The sequence below is a fragment of the Gracilinanus agilis genome, chromosome 1 (assembly GCF_016433145.1).
Source record: "Gracilinanus agilis isolate LMUSP501 chromosome 1, AgileGrace, whole genome shotgun sequence".
NCBI lineage: Eukaryota > Metazoa > Chordata > Mammalia > Didelphimorphia > Didelphidae > Gracilinanus > Gracilinanus agilis.
Genome location: NC_058130.1, coordinates 375,535,893 through 375,553,237, shown reverse-complemented (window position 1 = coordinate 375,553,237; position 17,345 = coordinate 375,535,893). Strand labels below are relative to the sequence as shown.

Below are 17,345 nucleotides of genomic sequence, written 5' to 3'. Positions count from 1 at the left end.
GCCCCCCCTAACCACCACCACCACCACCACCACCACCACCACCACCACCACCACCAACACCCTTGGCTCAGCTTCTCTTTCCCCGGCGCGAAAAAAGAAGCGCGTGCTATCCGCCTCCCTATGCAGACTTTTGTGCGAGAATATTCCCTGGGATAATCATGCTGGGGCACCCAGATACACCATCCCGCCCGGGTCCCAGGACCTTCTCCGTGCCCTCTTCCCATCTGCCTCTCCATCTCTCACTCACTCACACTTCAATACACACACAACACACACGCGCGCGCGCGCGCAGCTACCCCTCCTCTTTGGCTGGCACTCTCCCCTCTAGTACTCTTCTCTCGCCAAGCGCTCTAATCCTACCCAGGCAGCCGGAGCGCGGAGGAGCGCGCGGAAAGTCAAGTGTCTCTCTGTGTATGCGTGGTGGGGAAGAGAGATGTTCCCTAGCAAAGCCCCTCCGCCAGCTGCTGGGCATGCTGTGCCCCTCCTACACAACCCCCAAAACGTCCCTCTCGGCCATCTCCTCCTTTCCCATCCCTTTACCCTCGCTCCAGGTGCCCTCAAGCAGCTGCACCCCGTGGTGCGGGAGCGGAACAGAGAAGGGGTAAAGTGAGTAAAAGTAACATGTGCCAAGGGCTGGCAGGGCACTGACGCCACAAATGAGGCTGGGGTCCTCTTGCAGTCATTCTGAGCTCCATCTCCGGGATGGAAAGTGGAGAGAAAACTGCAGGGGCACAACTCCGGGACTCCCCGCCCTTGGCCCTATTGGTTCACTTTACCTTGGCAAGGGCGGGTCTGCTCCGGGTTCCCTTGGCTCTGGGGAAGGAGATGCTGAGCCTGAGCCCCGAGGAGAGGAGTTTGTAAGCCGCCATCTTCAAGGTGGCCAGAAGCCCGGAGGGATGAAGGGGAGCCCGTGCAAGGGCACCAGGAGGCAACTGCTCCTGAGCGGGCGCCTAGACAGCAGCTACGGAGAAACGTTGGGCCCCGCTGTCACCGCGTGAGGGGCGGAGTGGAGAGGAAGGAGTGTCGGCAGGGGGAGGGCTGGAAGCTCTACCCAGACGCAACGCCTGGGCGTCCTCTTTAACCCTCTGGCGTCTGGCTAGGGCCAAAGGGGGGGGAGGGGACGGGGCGAGCAGCCCCCCAGCTGGGCAACGCTGCACTGGAAAGTTGAAAAGAAGTGGGAGGACACTCAGTTTTCTCAGGACCGGTACAGAATGGGTTGTAAGGTACCCTGGCTGCTCGGTTAGCCAACTATTGCCTTGTTGCAAAAGTCCTAGAGGCTAAAAGCGTCTGAGTCCCTGCCAAAGTAATTACATTAGATAAGTGCTTGCCAAGGAATTGGACGGCAGCATCCACCACAGGACACTGGAAGGTTGGTAGCTGCAGATCTTGTTTCCCTGCTGACATCCCCACCCTCTTCCAGCCTGCTTGACCTCCCTTATTCAGATCCTGCACACAAGGAAGAGAGGGGACTTCTTAACTCCCAACCTGTAGTGAGTTGGATGTAAACTGTTAATAGAATTGTTTCTTCTACTTAAAATGCACTTTTTTTTCTAAAACTTTTTAAAATTAATTTGCCTCTCGTTTCTTCTCTTGCCCTAGGACTGTCAGACTCATATTGAAACCAGGGGACACTACACTGTAAATAAGGATCCCAAAGGGCTGGCTCTTGACTCAAAAAACCACTTACTGACAAAAATTTTCTATTCTATTCTATTCTATTTTGTTGGTCGTTCATTTCCCAATTACATTTGGCCTGCACTCTGGCAGCAAGCAGTGTGTTTGACACCTCTACTCTGACAATAAATTTAACAAGACCAAGGTCTTAGGTGATTCTGCAACTGAACTCAATTAAAACTAGAATTCTATTGGGAAATTTCTTTGTAAACCTGGACTTCAACTATAGCTGGGCTTACCCGTTGTTTTTTTTTTTTTAATTGCAATTTTAGGAAGGGTAAAAAAAAAAAAAAAAGCACAGCTTCATAATGTCTGTCCTCACCATAGGACAACAAATTTAGATCTGGATCTCAGAAGTCCTAATCGCCCAAACCCCATCCATCAATTAGCAAACAAAGTAAGGAAGGGCCAAAGAGATGAAATGATTTGTCCAAGGTCATTAAATTGGAATTTGAACCCAGATCCTCCAATTCTACATCCATTATTCTTTCTCCTCTCCAAGAGGCCTCTCAAATACCCAGATCCTTTGGTTATCAGTACTCATTTTCTGGCATCTTTCCAGGGTTTTCAGTTATGAGAAACAAAAAGTGGCCCATCCAAAGCCACCACCGTTAAAGCATCTGCTTTTTCCAGCTGGGTCTCATTATTAGTAGGGCCAATCCTAGTCATCCAGCAATGGCCTCTTCCATACTTTATTGTAAAATCTAAGTTCCTTGAGAATAGGGCCCTTTGCCTGGCTTTGTATTTGTATCCCCAAGGACTTAACACAATGCTTGGCACAATGTAGGCCCTGAATAAATGCTTGTTTAATTGAATTAGCACTGTTGTGTCTACCCTCTCTTAGTCAGTCCTGGATATATGACACTCTTCTGAAGGGAACTCGCGCTTACATTGAATAATAGGTGCCCAAATGTGATTGACTGAGGACTGACCAAAAGGGAGAAGAGATATAATTTGAAGACACAGAGCAAAGTCAAATGAACAAGGGCAAGAAACTTGAACTCCTGACCCTATATTTCACATGGTTATATAGGAAATAAAGAAAGAAGAGATGGCAGCCATGTATGTGTGTGTAGGATGCTGTAATTTTTTTTAATTTTTTTTGTTTTTTTAAATTACTTTTATTTCATTAACATGTAAAAAAAGAGATGGCAGCCATGTATGTGTGTGTAGGATGCTATAATTTTTTTTGTTTTTTTTAATTACTTTTATTTCATTAACATGTAAAAAAACCAATTATTTTTTAAAATTTTAAGTTCCAAATTCTCTTTTTCTCTCCCAATCCCTCCCTTCTCTTTGAGAAGGCAAGCAAATTTATATTGATCATACGTGTGAAGTCACACAAAACACAAACAATAAAAACAGAGTTTTTAAAAAGTATATTTTTATGGGATAATCTCTTAATCTCTTTGAGTTTCAATTTTCTCATCAGTGACTTTGGGGGAACTTTCAAGGGGAAGAAGAAGCACTCATATACTGTCTATTATGTACCAGGTACTGTACTTTACAAATATTACCTCATTTCATCCTCACAACAATCCTGCAAGATTGTTGTTGTTAGAATCCCCATTTTAGAGTTGAGGAAAGTGAGGTAACTAGAGGTCAAAAGACCATCCCAGGGTCACAAAGTTTAGTGTCTAAGGCTGGATTTGAACTAAGAACATTCTGACTTCTGGCCCTGTACTTTATCCACTAAAGGTATGAAAAGAATGCATCTAAAGCTCTCTACAGACTTTATAAATGCTAAACAAATATCAGGTAGCCGTAGAATTTTGACTCCAAAAAAGGTAAGATTCTTAGATGCACCATAAAGGTCAAGTTCTAGTCTTTGATATGACAGATAATGAAACTAAGTCCCAGGGAAGTCCAGTGATTTGCCCCAAACCAATAGATAGTAAGTGGCTGAAGAAAACATCAAAACCAGGTCCTCTGACTTTAAATCTCATACCTTTTTTTTTTACTTTACTAGGATAAAATGGTTACATTCTACTTTCAGCTCCACTAGTGACTATGATTCATGCATACAAATTTAGAAACTATTGGAAACAGGGGAATTTTGCCTTAAACATAAATCATCTGATAATGTTTATTTTTCAAAGCATCTTGGTAAAATAGAAAGAAAAATGGCTCTGTATTCCTAGGTCCCGGGCTCAAATCATACCCCTGATAATGCCTCTATATTCTATATTCTTTGTATTCAGGCTTCTTATTTGTAAAATGGGAGAGAAGTGGATTATATGACTGCTGAGGTCCTTTCAAGCTTTAAATATATGATCCTATGACCTTAGCAATGCTTCCTTTACTGCACCTGTATTCATGTGTCTGAGAAAAGGACATAAAATATATACATTGTACTTTGATATGAGTCTCAATTGGTCAACAGGTATTTGATGAAACTTATCTCCTTTAATCAATCAAACAGTTAGTCAGGGACAGCTAGGTAGCTCAGTGAACAGACCACCAGGCCTGGAGATTAGAGGTCTCAAATCTGGCCTCAGACACTTCGTAGCTGTGTGAGTGTGGATTTGGGGTAAATCAAAGATAACTAAGCACTCATCTTAGAAGAGGACTGGAAGCTGACCCCATGGAACTCTGAGAGAATTCTGTTTGGGAAGGGCCAGCAGCAAGAGGAGTTTGGAGGAGAATTCTGAAGGTCCTCAACTGACACTTCTCTCCTGACAGGAAAAAGAGCTGGGGGGTTGGTTCTTTGGTTGGGAGGTTTGGATTGTGGGGGGATCCGGAGTGAATTGGCTTCCTCTGTACTTTTATGTATGACTATTGGGAGATCACAAATACCAACAAAGAAGACATTGAACAGCAATTCTCCCATTTGGCCGGAGAGTCGGAACTCCTCTGAGGAGCGGGCTTGAAGGAAGCGGGGTCCTTTCCCTGATCCTGCCTGAATCCATTGATCCTTTTACTTCCCTGTGATATTAGTTTAGAAATATTTGATAGAAGACGGAAGGGGGAAAGAGAGAGTTAGCTACTGTGACCAAGACACAGAAGAAATCCAGAGCTGCTCTCTTGGGGAGAAGACTTAGCTGATAATGAAGTTCATCCTTTCCCTCCTTTCTTGATTCCCCTATACCTTTTTCCCCTGTACTCTGAATTTAATTTATTCTTTAATAAACTGGTCTTGTGGCTGAGGGGAAGACCATTACCTGACTCCATCTTGAGGGGTAAAGCTACTTGTACTTAGGAATTGGGGGAGGCTTGTCTCAACAGGGCTGACTCTGAGGGTGGGATCTCATCCATTAGGGTCACAATTGAACCCCAATTCCTTCAACATCCCCATTATAGCTTTGCCAGTTTGGGAGGCTCATTGAGTTTATTCCCTCATAGGTCTTCCCTGAGGTAGGGGTGAGTGAATAGCTGATCTGGCCCATTGAAAGCTAACAAGGGGGGTGTCTAGATACAACCCCCCTACCATCAATACTCACCCCATACACCCTGGACAAGTCATTTAACCCCTATTGCCTAGCCCTTACCACACTTCTATCTTAAAATTGATTCTAAGACAGAAGGTAAGGGTTTTTAAAAAAGGCAGCCAATAAATATTTACTAAGTATCTATTAAGCACCTATTTTCTGCTAAAGATGACTAGTATCATTTTTCAGAACCAGATTGTTAGAGTGCTATGAACTGGACCTGTTTCTGATTCCTGTTCAAAAATGTGTCGCTAAATATGATCTGAAAACTAGAAAACTGTGTGAAGAAAGTATTTTTCTATAGACCTCCATCCAGGTCCACAGCGCCACTTCAGTTCTCTTTTTACTGATTCTTGATTTTGTCCCTACTTTAGTAAAGACCTTTTCCCACATTTTGAAGGGAAGTTGAAGAACAGGAAGCACAACTACTACACATGAAAACTTGGAGCTGTTCATAATTTTATGTAGAACTTTCCATTTTTTTAATTAATTTGCTCATCATTTCTTACAGCACAGTAGTATTCCATCACAATCATATGCCACAGCTTGTTTAGCCATTCTCCAACTGATGGGCATCCTCTCAATTTCCAGTTCTTTGTATCTCCTTTGCCTAATACAGTGAGTTGGTCCTTAATGAACATTGTTGAATTAATTAAACATTGTGGCATGAAGAAAAAAAAAGACAAAAACAACAAACTTTGAGTTGTATTTCCCCATCTTTGAATAAATGGGAAAATTAGATCTCAAAAGCATTATGTTCTGCCTCTAATACATCCTGGCTCCATGACCCAGGGCAAGTCACTCAACCTCCTTGTTGTCTAAGACCTAGGTTCTAGGCAACTCTTGTAAGGTTCTAAATTACAGAGATGTGGACTGCATTTATATGGGAGTTTTCTAAAGCAAGAAAGTCACAGATCCAAACCTTATCATTAAAAATGAATTAATTGCCCCTTCCTCAACTCTAAGGTGAGTTCACCAGGGGAGACATGGTGGGTTCAAGGGTACTTATTCTGTGGGTTCACACTTCTAAAATTATAGTTCATCAGTCCCGTGGAATTTATGAAAAAGAACTATGGGAGTAGAAACACAAAAGAAAAACATTTGATTTATCACTGGTTATATGGGTATATAATGTGGGGTTGTGGCTTTTAAAAGATTACTCTATTACAAATATGAATAATATGGAAATAGATTCTGAGTAATAAGACATTTATAAACCAGTGGAATTGCTTGTTGGCTCCAGGGAAGGGAGGAGGGAAAAGGGGAGGGAGAAAACATGAATCACACAACCTTGGAAAAATGTTCTAAAAAAATAATATAATAAAATTATTGTTCATGAAATCATGTAACTTTGAAGAACTTATGTATAAATTTGTTATTGGAATAAAATAAAGGTAAAACCAAAAAATTTAGAGTACATGGGCCCCCTGATATATTTGCCTTTTGGTAGTTAGCCATAAGACACAATTAACTCAAAGGAATGGTATTTATTGAAATAGCTTTACAATAGAACATCCCCTTAAATTTATGGCATTCAAATAGATATAGTATGGGGAGGGCTGGAGAGGGAAGGGAATAGGAAAATATAGAAACTGCATAGGAGGAGCCCACATAAGGATAGACAACTCATACCTCCAATATTATAAGGCATCCCCTTCACAGATGATTGGGCATTCCATGCAGCCTGAAAATTTACACCAAGCCAGTGGGCTATCCATCAGTTAGCAGAGCTTTCATTTGAATTATCTTAGAAAGATAATGCAGATCACCTGGCAAGATAAGCTCCCAGACACTGAGGTCCTTCCTCAAGCTGAACTGCCAAGCATTCAGACTCTGCTGCTGAGAGCCAACTGCAAGGGACTTGCCATGTTGATCAAATGCCAAATGTACATTTGCTTAAAAGACCATTTTTTAAGGAAAACTCTCCCAAGGCAAGAGCTCACACGGAGGTCAAAAGAAAAGGTACAAGGACACTCTAAAGGGGCTCTCTGAAGAACTTTCATTTCAATCATGAAACGTGGGAGGCCACCTGGCATGGTGTGCCTGCATCAAAGAAGGTGCTGTGCTCTCTGAACAAAGCAGAATTGTAGTAGCTCAAAAGATAGGTGAGATTCCCAAATTCAGAGACATTTCCATCCCAAATGTTCAAACGGGCTATTGTGTCCAACCTCTGGTATGCCAAACTTGCATTAGCCTAATCAGACACAAAACAGCGTACATTGACCATGACCTAGGGATGTTTTTTTGGTCCTCTTCAAGTATCAAGAACAACAACCAAGAATGATGTCACACCCAGGCTCTTCCAGAAAGAACTAGATCACTTATTCTCAGATCAATGGGAAGCTTTTCTGGTTTTGCTAGCTCAGTCTTTGAAGCCTGCCATCTCCCAAATAGGGTCACTGATCAATCAGTCAGCAAGCATTTATTAATCTACTACTATGTAACGGGACATTGTGCTAGGCAAAAAAGATACACATAAAAAAATGACAGGCTCTACTTACAGGGAGCTTACATTTTAAGCTCGTTAGTCTCTCAAAGTTGCTCAGGTGAATCAATGAGAAGAGAAAACGCCATAAGCAACAATCCATGACCAGGAACAAAGTCAGCATCAGCTTTGTTTTCTGTACCTTTTATCTGTAATTGAGGCAGCCAAGGAGCAGAGTTGTTAGAGGGGTTGGCCTGGAGTCCAAAAGACCTTAGTTCAAATTTGACCTTAGACACATTAGTTGTGTAACATTTTCTCTTCTATTTGCCTCAGTTTCCTCAACTGTAAAATGAGGATAATAATAGCACCTACTTCAAAGGGTTCTTGTAAGGACCAAATGAGATAATGTTTGTAACAAAAGTTTTTAACTCAGTGCCTGGCACATATATATTTGTACACATATATGTGTGTGTGTGTATATATACATATATAATGTATTAGAATTTATAAATTCTTATTCTCTTCTTTTCTACCTACTCTACTCCCCATATGTAAGGGGAAATTTACTAACAATTACAACTATTCAAAAGTAAAACAGGCTATCTGTGGAGGTAGCAGATTCTCCTCTCCACTAACCCCTTCAAACAAAATCTGGAAGATCACTTGTTTGGTATGTTGTAGAATATTTGTATTTGGGTATGACTTAGACTAGATAATCTCACCTTCCAATTCTGTGATACTAGTAATAGGCACAATGAATAAAAATTTAGTCCTAGAGACTAGAAGAGCTGAGTTCAGATATCTAGCCTCAAATCCTTCCAATCTGTATGACCCTGAAAAGTCATTTAACTTTGGTTTGTCTGCCTCAGTTTCTTTATCTGTAAAATAAAGATAGTAATAACACCTCCTTTCTATGGTTGTTGTGAGGGAAGATGTTAACATTTGCGTGGTGTCCTCACAAACCTTAAAGTGCTATCTAAATGCTGGTTATTATTCTATTCATTTCTCTGGGAAAGCTAATTTCTAGGGAGGTGCATTTCTCACTTCATTTTCTCTGGGAGATTTAATATCAAATATTTTCCCAGTTAATTAATTACTATAGATATGGGAAATGACTTTTGCATACACATTTGTAAAGCACAACTGGAGAAGAACACAAGGAAATTTTAATTAATGGAAAAGTTTTTAAATTGTCATGTGTATCAGAAAGAATAAAAGCATGCCTCACTTTACACAATAGATTTATTCCTGAAAAGTTGTACAAAGAACCATTTTATGGCTCAAATGAGGCTATTTCAAGGGTATCAGAAAAATTTTTCCGATAAATCATTTTGCAAACCCCAAAATTATTTTGTAATAAAAATAATTACCTTATAATTTTATTTCTTTTGCAAGTTAACATTTTATATAGCATTTCTCACATAAAAGATACTCAATAAATATTTTTATTAGACATAGTAATTTAGACCGAGTCTAAATTAAATGATTAATTGATTTAAATAGTTAAATTAAAATGATGAAGCATGCTACCCACCCTCTAACCAAGGATTAGTAGTTTTAAGGTACACAATGAAATAAGCATTTTTGGACATTGGGAGCGAGCATGCATGCGTGTGTGTGTGTGTGTGTGTGTGTATGTGTGTGAGTGTTTAAATGACTATACATAAGTTAACAGGATTGTGTGTTTTTTCTTTTCTTTTTCATTGAGGGCAAGGGTTGAGAAAAAGAGAGAAGCTAGTGATAAAACATTAAGTGAAATAATAAATAGAAGTTAGATGATGTAATAAATAGCAAAATTTGGAATCAGAATTCCTCTATTTAAATCCTGCAACTGACACTTATTAGTTGCATTTCCCTAGGCAAGTTATTTAACTTCTGGCTCAGTTTCCTTGTATGTAAAATAGAGCTAATAATAACACCTACTCCACAAGATTGTTGTGAAAAGCAATTGAGATAATATTTATAAAAGCATTGCAAATCTTAGAGTGATATGTAAATGCTAGCCATTATTAATTATAGTGTTATCAAATAAAGAGTAATAAAAAAGAGACATGTAATCATTTTAATAAACAAAATAAAAGGAAGTTCATAAAGAAACATACAGAATAGCTTTGAGAGTAGAATGTTGAATTTATTATCTATGTAACATTTTTAAAGCTGTACATAATACAGTTGTACAATTCCCATATAATATTTTTTCTCTAATTTGTTTGTGGAAATGTTCTCTTCCAGTATGCTTCTGAGGTACAGCAGGAAAAAGGGGGGAAAACTGCTTCAGTAGAGGTCACTATGCATAATACAAGAGGAAAGCTTACCTTGCAGAGTAAAAACAAGCATTATGATAAGCAGACAAACAAATGCAAAGGGAAGAAAGAAGGAGCAAATACAGAATCATCTGCCAGTCCCTAATCTCTTGGCCTCAGTTTCTTCATCTGTAAAATGAGTAGGATAGATTAAATATCTTTTGAAGTCCTTTCCAGTTCTGTCTTTAATCCTATAAGACATAAAAATATAGGAAAACCTAGAAGAATTCATGTGGCTAACTTGAGATAGCCTATAATATTATCAATGCTTTAGAAAATAAGGATTTAAAGATTAACTCAAGAAAAAATTGTAGGGAAGAATGGGGAAAAAGAAGACCGTAAATTCCTTAAAGGCAGAGATTATATTTTCATCTCCATGATCTAGAATAGCACCCCACATTTAGTAGGCACTTAATTATACCTAGTTGCAGAATCTGGCAGTGATGTGTGTGGCTGTTTCAACTGATTATATACCATCGAGAACATTTTAGAGTGCACTGGGATCAGATTAATCCATTTGGCAGACAAACCCAGTACAAACGATCCATTCTCACTCTGTTTCATACAACTCTCAACTGTGCTGAGTCACCCCCCAAATGTAGTCCAAGACCACAATTTTTTCCCCTGAGGTTTCTCATGACTACCATTTGTTTTTTTGTTTTTAATCAAATAATTAATTTGTTTGTTACATTAAAATACCCAGGAAGCTTCCTCCCTCTTCCCCCCAATTAGAGAAGGCATCATTTGACAAAGAGGTATACATACATACATACATATATATACATACATACACACACACACACACACACACACATATATATATATATATATATATATATATATCTTGCTTAATTTCCATTTATCAGTTCTTTCTCTGGAAGTGGACATACAGGAGTCATTTTTCAAACAAAAATATTTCTGTTGCTAATATATAATATTCTCTTGGTTCTGCTTTTCCTTTTTCATAGTTACATGCTGATTTTCCATATTTTAAAAAAATTAACCTTGTTTGTCATTTCTCACAGCACAGTAATATTCCATTACAATCATATGCCACAACTTCTTTAGCCATTCCCAACTGATGGGCATCCCTTCAATTTCCAGTTCTTTGCCACCATAAAGAGAACTGCTATAAATATTTTAGAACATAAAAGGGTTTTTTTTTCTTTTTCCTTGATCATCTTAGGAACTAAAGTTCATTAGGAGTATTGTTGGGTCAAAAAGTATATAGAGTTTTATAACTTTGGGGGCATAATTCCAGATTGATCTCTAAAATGGTTGGGTCATTGTGTGGTGACTACCATTTGTAATGAGAGTCAGAGTTCAGGAGGAATAATGGGTGTGAGAGACTGAATAGGTAGGTAAAGTAAAAGGAAATGGTGGATATCTTGATAGGTCCAAAATTTAAGTCTAAGAATTTAGCATCAGGCAGAATAAAGTATTTGGAGCAACTAGGTGGCACAATGGATAGAGTTCTAGGTATAGAGTCAAGAGGACCTGAATTCAAATTCAGTCTCAAGATACTAGCTATATGACTCTGAGCAAGTTACTTAATCCTGTTTGCCTCAGTTTCCTCATCTGTAAAATGAGATGGAGAAGGAAATAGTAAATTTCCACTCCAGTATTTTTGCCAAGAAAACTCCAAATGGGATCATGAAGAGTCAGATAAGACTGAAAAATGATTCTCTAAACTGGTGCTTTATTACTGACAATTTTCTTAACAGGCTCCATTTTTACTTATTATTTTCCATAATAATAGCTTCCTCATTGCCCATTCTGTTTTTTAACTAAGCATTCATCAACAGTAGAACAGTGAAATAAATGCTCTAAAACTATCCACTGCTACTAAAGGATTATTAACATTGTAATATGAGGGGAAGAGAATAAACATTTTATAGCACCTACTATGTGACAGTCACTGTGTTAAATGCTTTACAAATATTTTCTCATTTGATCCTCACAACAGCCCTGTGAGATAAGTGCTATTTTCATTCCCATTTTACAGTTGAGGAAACTGAACTGAGAAGGGTTAAGTGACTTTCTTCAGTCACAAAATTAGGTTAGATTTGGATTCAGGTCTTTCTGACTCCAAGCCCAGCATTTTATCCTAAAAAAATAACATTGCCAGGGCTAAGCCCATGAGAGAAACTAATGCAGAGAATGGGAAAAAAATCTCTGAGACATTCTAGAGAATTTTTCACCCTCAGAAGAGGTTGAAATTAGGTTCCTCAAAAAAAAAAAAAAAGATTGGAATGCTGTTAAACTTGCTCTGTTACATCTCAGACAGCCCTGTTCTATAATTATGTCTCCCCTTCTTTCATCCCAAATCAAACTGTTAAAGTCACATTTTTATTCTTCCTTTTGAATCACTAAAATATGCCCCACTAATGTACACATTTTATATGGGAGTCCCAAAAGCTATTAAAACTTAAAAAAAAAACTGCAAATACTGGGGAGACACTGTCTAGTCTGGTCTCTTGCCTTGGCTTTACATTACGTAACCCATCACTCAAAGGTTATTTGCATAAACTATCTTCATTGGTGGAGGTTGGTTCCTCACACAGGAGAGGAGAGATCCTGATCTTCTGGCTTCCAGCTCTCACCAAACTCCTGCCAGAAGGCTTTGTCTCTGTGTATTTCTCTGCCTCTTTGTCTCTATCTCTGTGTATCTCTACTGCCTTCTGTTTCTTTCTGTTTCTGTCTGCCTCTCTCTGTCTCCAGGATTTTCACAAAATTTCCTACTCTATTGTCGTTTAGATGGATTCTCATATCTTAGAAAGATATGGTATTTTCTACCCAGGAATTTTTGCCTTTATTAAAAGGACCAAAGGAGTGAGAAAAGGGGAAGAGATAAATCACTAATGGAATTTTCAGGGAGAAATATATTTTTTTGATGGAAAGGAAAGGAAATCTCTCTAGCAGGGGTCGGTAATGTATGGCTCTCGAGCCATATCTGGCTCCACCTCCTGACCTGCCAGTCGGGGCAGAGCCCCAGGATGTGCCCCAAGGGGGCCTTCAGCCCCCGCCCCATATTCCAGGGCCTTCAGCCTTCAGCCTCCTCCTTCCACATGTGTTTATGCTCTCACGGCCAAAAAGGTTGCTGACCCCTACTCTCTAGAGTCCCTTAGTGGATAACCTATTCTGGCCCCTTCAAAGTCTAGCTTTGGCCCAGGAACTCATGTATTTAAAATAAAATTTTTTTCTTTCCATCTAGGATTCTTTCAGAAGCCTTTTCTTTCAAATAAATTAGTCTGCAATTTCCAAAAAATCCCTTTTCAATTATGATTGCATTTCTGAACCCAATTCTCCTTTTTATTCTGTTCTTGTTCTTATTTTTTAGAATGCTTAGCAATTCATTATCATTTGCATATAATGTACCTCTCCTTTTCCAACTATTAGTAAAAAATTCAAAATCGATAATGATTCATGGTTAGAATCAGAATAATATGGACACCATAATTCATCATTTTTAGAATTGCAAATTTGCTAGAATTAAGAGTATATTGAACTGGGAGCATCTGGGCGGCTTAGTGGATTGAGATCCAAACCTAAAGATAGGAGGTCCTGGGTACAAATCCCACCTCAGACACTTCCCAGCTATATGACTCTGGGCAAGTCACTTAACTCCCATTACCTAGCCCTTACTGCTCTTCTGCCTTGGAAACAATATACAGTATTGATTCTAAGATGGAAGATAATGCATTTAAATATATGTATATATATTTAATAATAATAATAAAATAAATTTTTTTAATCTTCTACAATGGCTACAGACAGGAGATGCTACCTAACAACCTGATCCAGGCTCAGAGAGATTACCTCAGGGCTAACACAAATGAACTCTTAGCCAAACCAGGACACTTTATCCACACCAACTGGACAGGCCACAGTGACAGCATGTCCTTCTCTTCCTATAAAGCCTAATGAGACTTCTTCTGTCTACTTTTGGAGTTCCATAGACCTGTGATATACCTGCCACCCCTTTGGTTTACACTGCATTTGCTTTCTGCTCAGGGCTCTTAAAATCAGTTGCTGTAAGAGCCCTTCCCTGTGGGAAGGACAAATAGAATCTATACAGTGACTTTCCTGTCCTCTGTCCTTGCTTTTTAGGATTGTCTAGAAACTGATCATGTGAATGATGGCTCTGACCAGTGGCTCACCTTGCCCAGGAAGCAGGATCAGTCAAGGCAGTAAATAGGGTCCAAGAGGGTGGTAGCACCTACATCAGTTGGGAAAGGCTCTGATAGAATCTGACCAAACTACAACCTTTGTCACACCAGTGAATAACCATTCTTTTACCTTTTAATAAAATATATTATAGAATATATATATATATATATGTATACACACACACACACATTGAACCGCACAGCATGAATTCAGACTTACATGCCTATTAAGGCTTAAACATTACCAAACAATACTAGATAATAAATTTGTAACTAAGGTCACAGTTTAAAAGTTTACTTGGCTGTCCAGGTCACTTGGCAGACAGAAGCATGATGGGGAATTACCTGTATGTATAAAAGCCAATTCCCCAAATTATTACCAGAACAAGAAGAAGTGCAAGAATGTTCAAAGTAGCTTGTTTTATAAACCTTTAACTGTTCAACATGGTAATGTGATGGTTTGATGATTCCCTTATAAAACTGGCTAGATAATTATATGAAAATTTCCTTTGATTTTGTCTGAATCTTAAATTATTTTGTGAAAAATACTTGCTATGTGTTTTTGCTCAAAATTCGACAAAGCCAAAATTTATAATAGCAAATAAAAAAGCCCAAAAATCACAAACATCAAACCCCAATTATGGAAATAATTTCATTTTTGCCTGCACTAAAAATTCAGCAGCAATGCAATGACCCAGGACAACTCCGAGGGACTTATGGAAAAGAACACTACCCACATTCAGAGGAAGGACTACAGGAGAGGAAACACAGAAGAAAAGCAACTGCTTAAATACATGGGTTGAGGCGGACATGATTGGAGATGTAGACTCAAAACGACCACACCAATGCAACTATCAACAATTTGGAAATAAGTCTTGATTGATGACACATGTTAAAACCAGTGGAAATGTGCATCAGCTATGGGGGGGGGAGGAGTTTGGGAGGTAAAGGGGAAAGTAAGAGCATGAATCATGTAACCATGATAACTGTTCTAAAAAATAAAAATTATTTTAAAAAATCAGTAATACCCAAAACAAAACTAGTACCAAAAGATATATATTTACCTATTTTATGGGAGATTATTAGGCTTTTCCCTTTATTTTTCAGCATAGCTCCCCTTAAACATCAAGAGATGAAATACATGATATTGGTTAGCAGCAACTACTTTGGCTAATGAGGGAATGACAGTGATAAGTTCCAAACTCTATCCTGTTCTACTCTTAAGAAAAAGTACACATGTGAAGTAGAGCATTAGAGGAAACAACTAAAGAAGAAAGGGTATTCTTGTTTCTAAGAAACAAAGAGTTTGTTATTTTAAAAATTTCGACAGGAAAGGGAGGAATGAGAAAAAATGAATCATGTAACCATAGAAAAATATTTCAAAAACATTTAAAAATTAGAGTGTTTCTTATCAGATAACACATTCTCCATATTATGGGTTAGGGGAGTCTTTGATCTGGAAATATGAATCAAAAATAACAAAGAGTGGTAGATTGTGCCTAAAGCATTACTGCTAACAAGCTCTTGTTTTCCAGAATCAACAGGTTATTTCAAGCCACAGAATTTGGCAGTTAGAAATCATTCTATTCATGAGTGACCTTTTCCTCCTCGGATCTTGCACCTCTGTTATGAACTTAAACTTATATGTCCCACTACTAAGGGAGGATCCGCTCCCACAAAAGGTTCCCAGCTCTGGGTTCAGGTGGACTGGCTTCAGTCCTAAGGGAGCCTGCCCTAAAAAGGAGAAATTAAACTTTTCTTGCATCCTCTGATTTATTAAGTCTCCACCTGGAGTTCCCTAACTACCTAAGAGAAGATTTTCAAATTCCCAAGTCTTGTGATCAGTGGGAGGAGAAGAAAAAGTGAAGTGGCTCCTCCAGTGGTCATCATTCAACTTTGACATAGCCCCCAGTGACAAGGAGGGTGGGGTCATGCCAATAAAGAATCACATTAGCAAGATACCATTAGCAAGGCTTGGGATCTTCTCTATATATACTCACTGGGATAGTCCCTGTCATTTCAAAGCTAAAATTCATGGAGATTAATAAGAAATTGTGTTATTCCAAAGCCCAGTCATTCATTGATGAGCCATAAAATGTCTCTTCCACTGGAGGGAGAATATGGATACCCAGCTCCATGGGAGATATTTTAGTCAAGCAGATGGGAGTGATGACTTCTTAATAGTCCTTTTATATCTGAAAGTATCTTATCCCTGACTAGAATATAAGTTCTGTAAAGGCAGAAAGTATCTCTTATTTCATTTATGCCTTCCCTCATTTTGAACACAATGTTTTGCACACAATAGGTACTCAAATACACTTTGCAGTTAACCAATGACTACTCTTATCACCAAAGTTGGCTTAATTAAATGTGGAACAACTGACAGATTTGCTGTATTTATGCTTTGTTGCTAGGCTAACTATTAGTATTTCTGATGTCCTGATCATTTTTATAACGATAGCAATGGTTAACTACAAAAGCATTCTTTTAGAATTAAAAGGCAATTCAGACAAATTCAACTCATTTGGTAATCACTGTTGGACTCTAGCCAGAGATAAACTTCAGATCACTTCCCCCAAAAGAGGTGAAAAATCCTGCGGGGTAGAGGAAATCTCAAAGCAATAGTCAACATTATTATTTTTAAGTACCCTACCTGTCTAAATAAAGCCTCTTAACCACTGTTTAAAATGAAAACAAAGTTCAAATAAAAGTAAACAAAAAGCAAGAATAACAAGGCTAAGTTCGCTCCATTTGGTGGGGAAATGACAAAAACGGAGTGCATCATTGCATCTCCCTCATCTGCCCTGTAATTCCTCCAGGTGTGGCACAAGAACTCATCTTTTCCTCCCAGGAACAGGGGAAAGTGCCAGGACCTTCTGCTGGAGGGAGGTGATGGGGTGTTTTTGACAGTGGCATACCTTGAGGCTGACTGAATGTACTCCCTCTCAACTATGTAGGGCCAGAACCCATGCTGCCTACCATGAACAAGAGGACAATAAAAGTCTGCCCATGTGCTACGATAGGGCATGGGACACATCTGGTACCAACTTAGCCTATCTACCCCAGGCCTAATAATGTGTTCCTATCCCCCATTAGATGAAAGAGGTTTAGGGGATTGACTGGGTTGTACAAGGGTATCTGATGGTCAGGATCTCAAGCACATAGTTTAGAGACAGGAAAATAGACCCACACCTTTTCTTGGTCCTGGATATCTAGCTCTAAGGTTTTAAAACGTTTTGTTTTAGCCTTTTAAAAAACTTCAGTTTATGTACTTCTCTTGCCATAATGTTTTCTCATTTGCCTTTGGGAGGCAGCCAGGTCCTCAGTTTTCTTAGATGCATAATAA

General features: G+C 39.0%; 1 protein-coding gene across 1 annotated transcript in view; it reads right to left on the bottom strand.

The window, feature by feature from the left end:
• OXCT1 (3-oxoacid CoA-transferase 1) overlaps positions 1 to 1,017 on the bottom strand; it is a 163,052-nt gene extending 162,035 nt beyond the window's left edge. Inside the window, 1 exon segment of the mRNA XM_044681320.1 lies at positions 777 to 1,017. Coding sequence (XP_044537255.1) covers positions 777 to 869 — 93 coding nt within the window. The 5' untranslated portion in view covers positions 870 to 1,017.
• Positions 1,018 to 17,345: the final 16,328 nt, after the last annotated feature.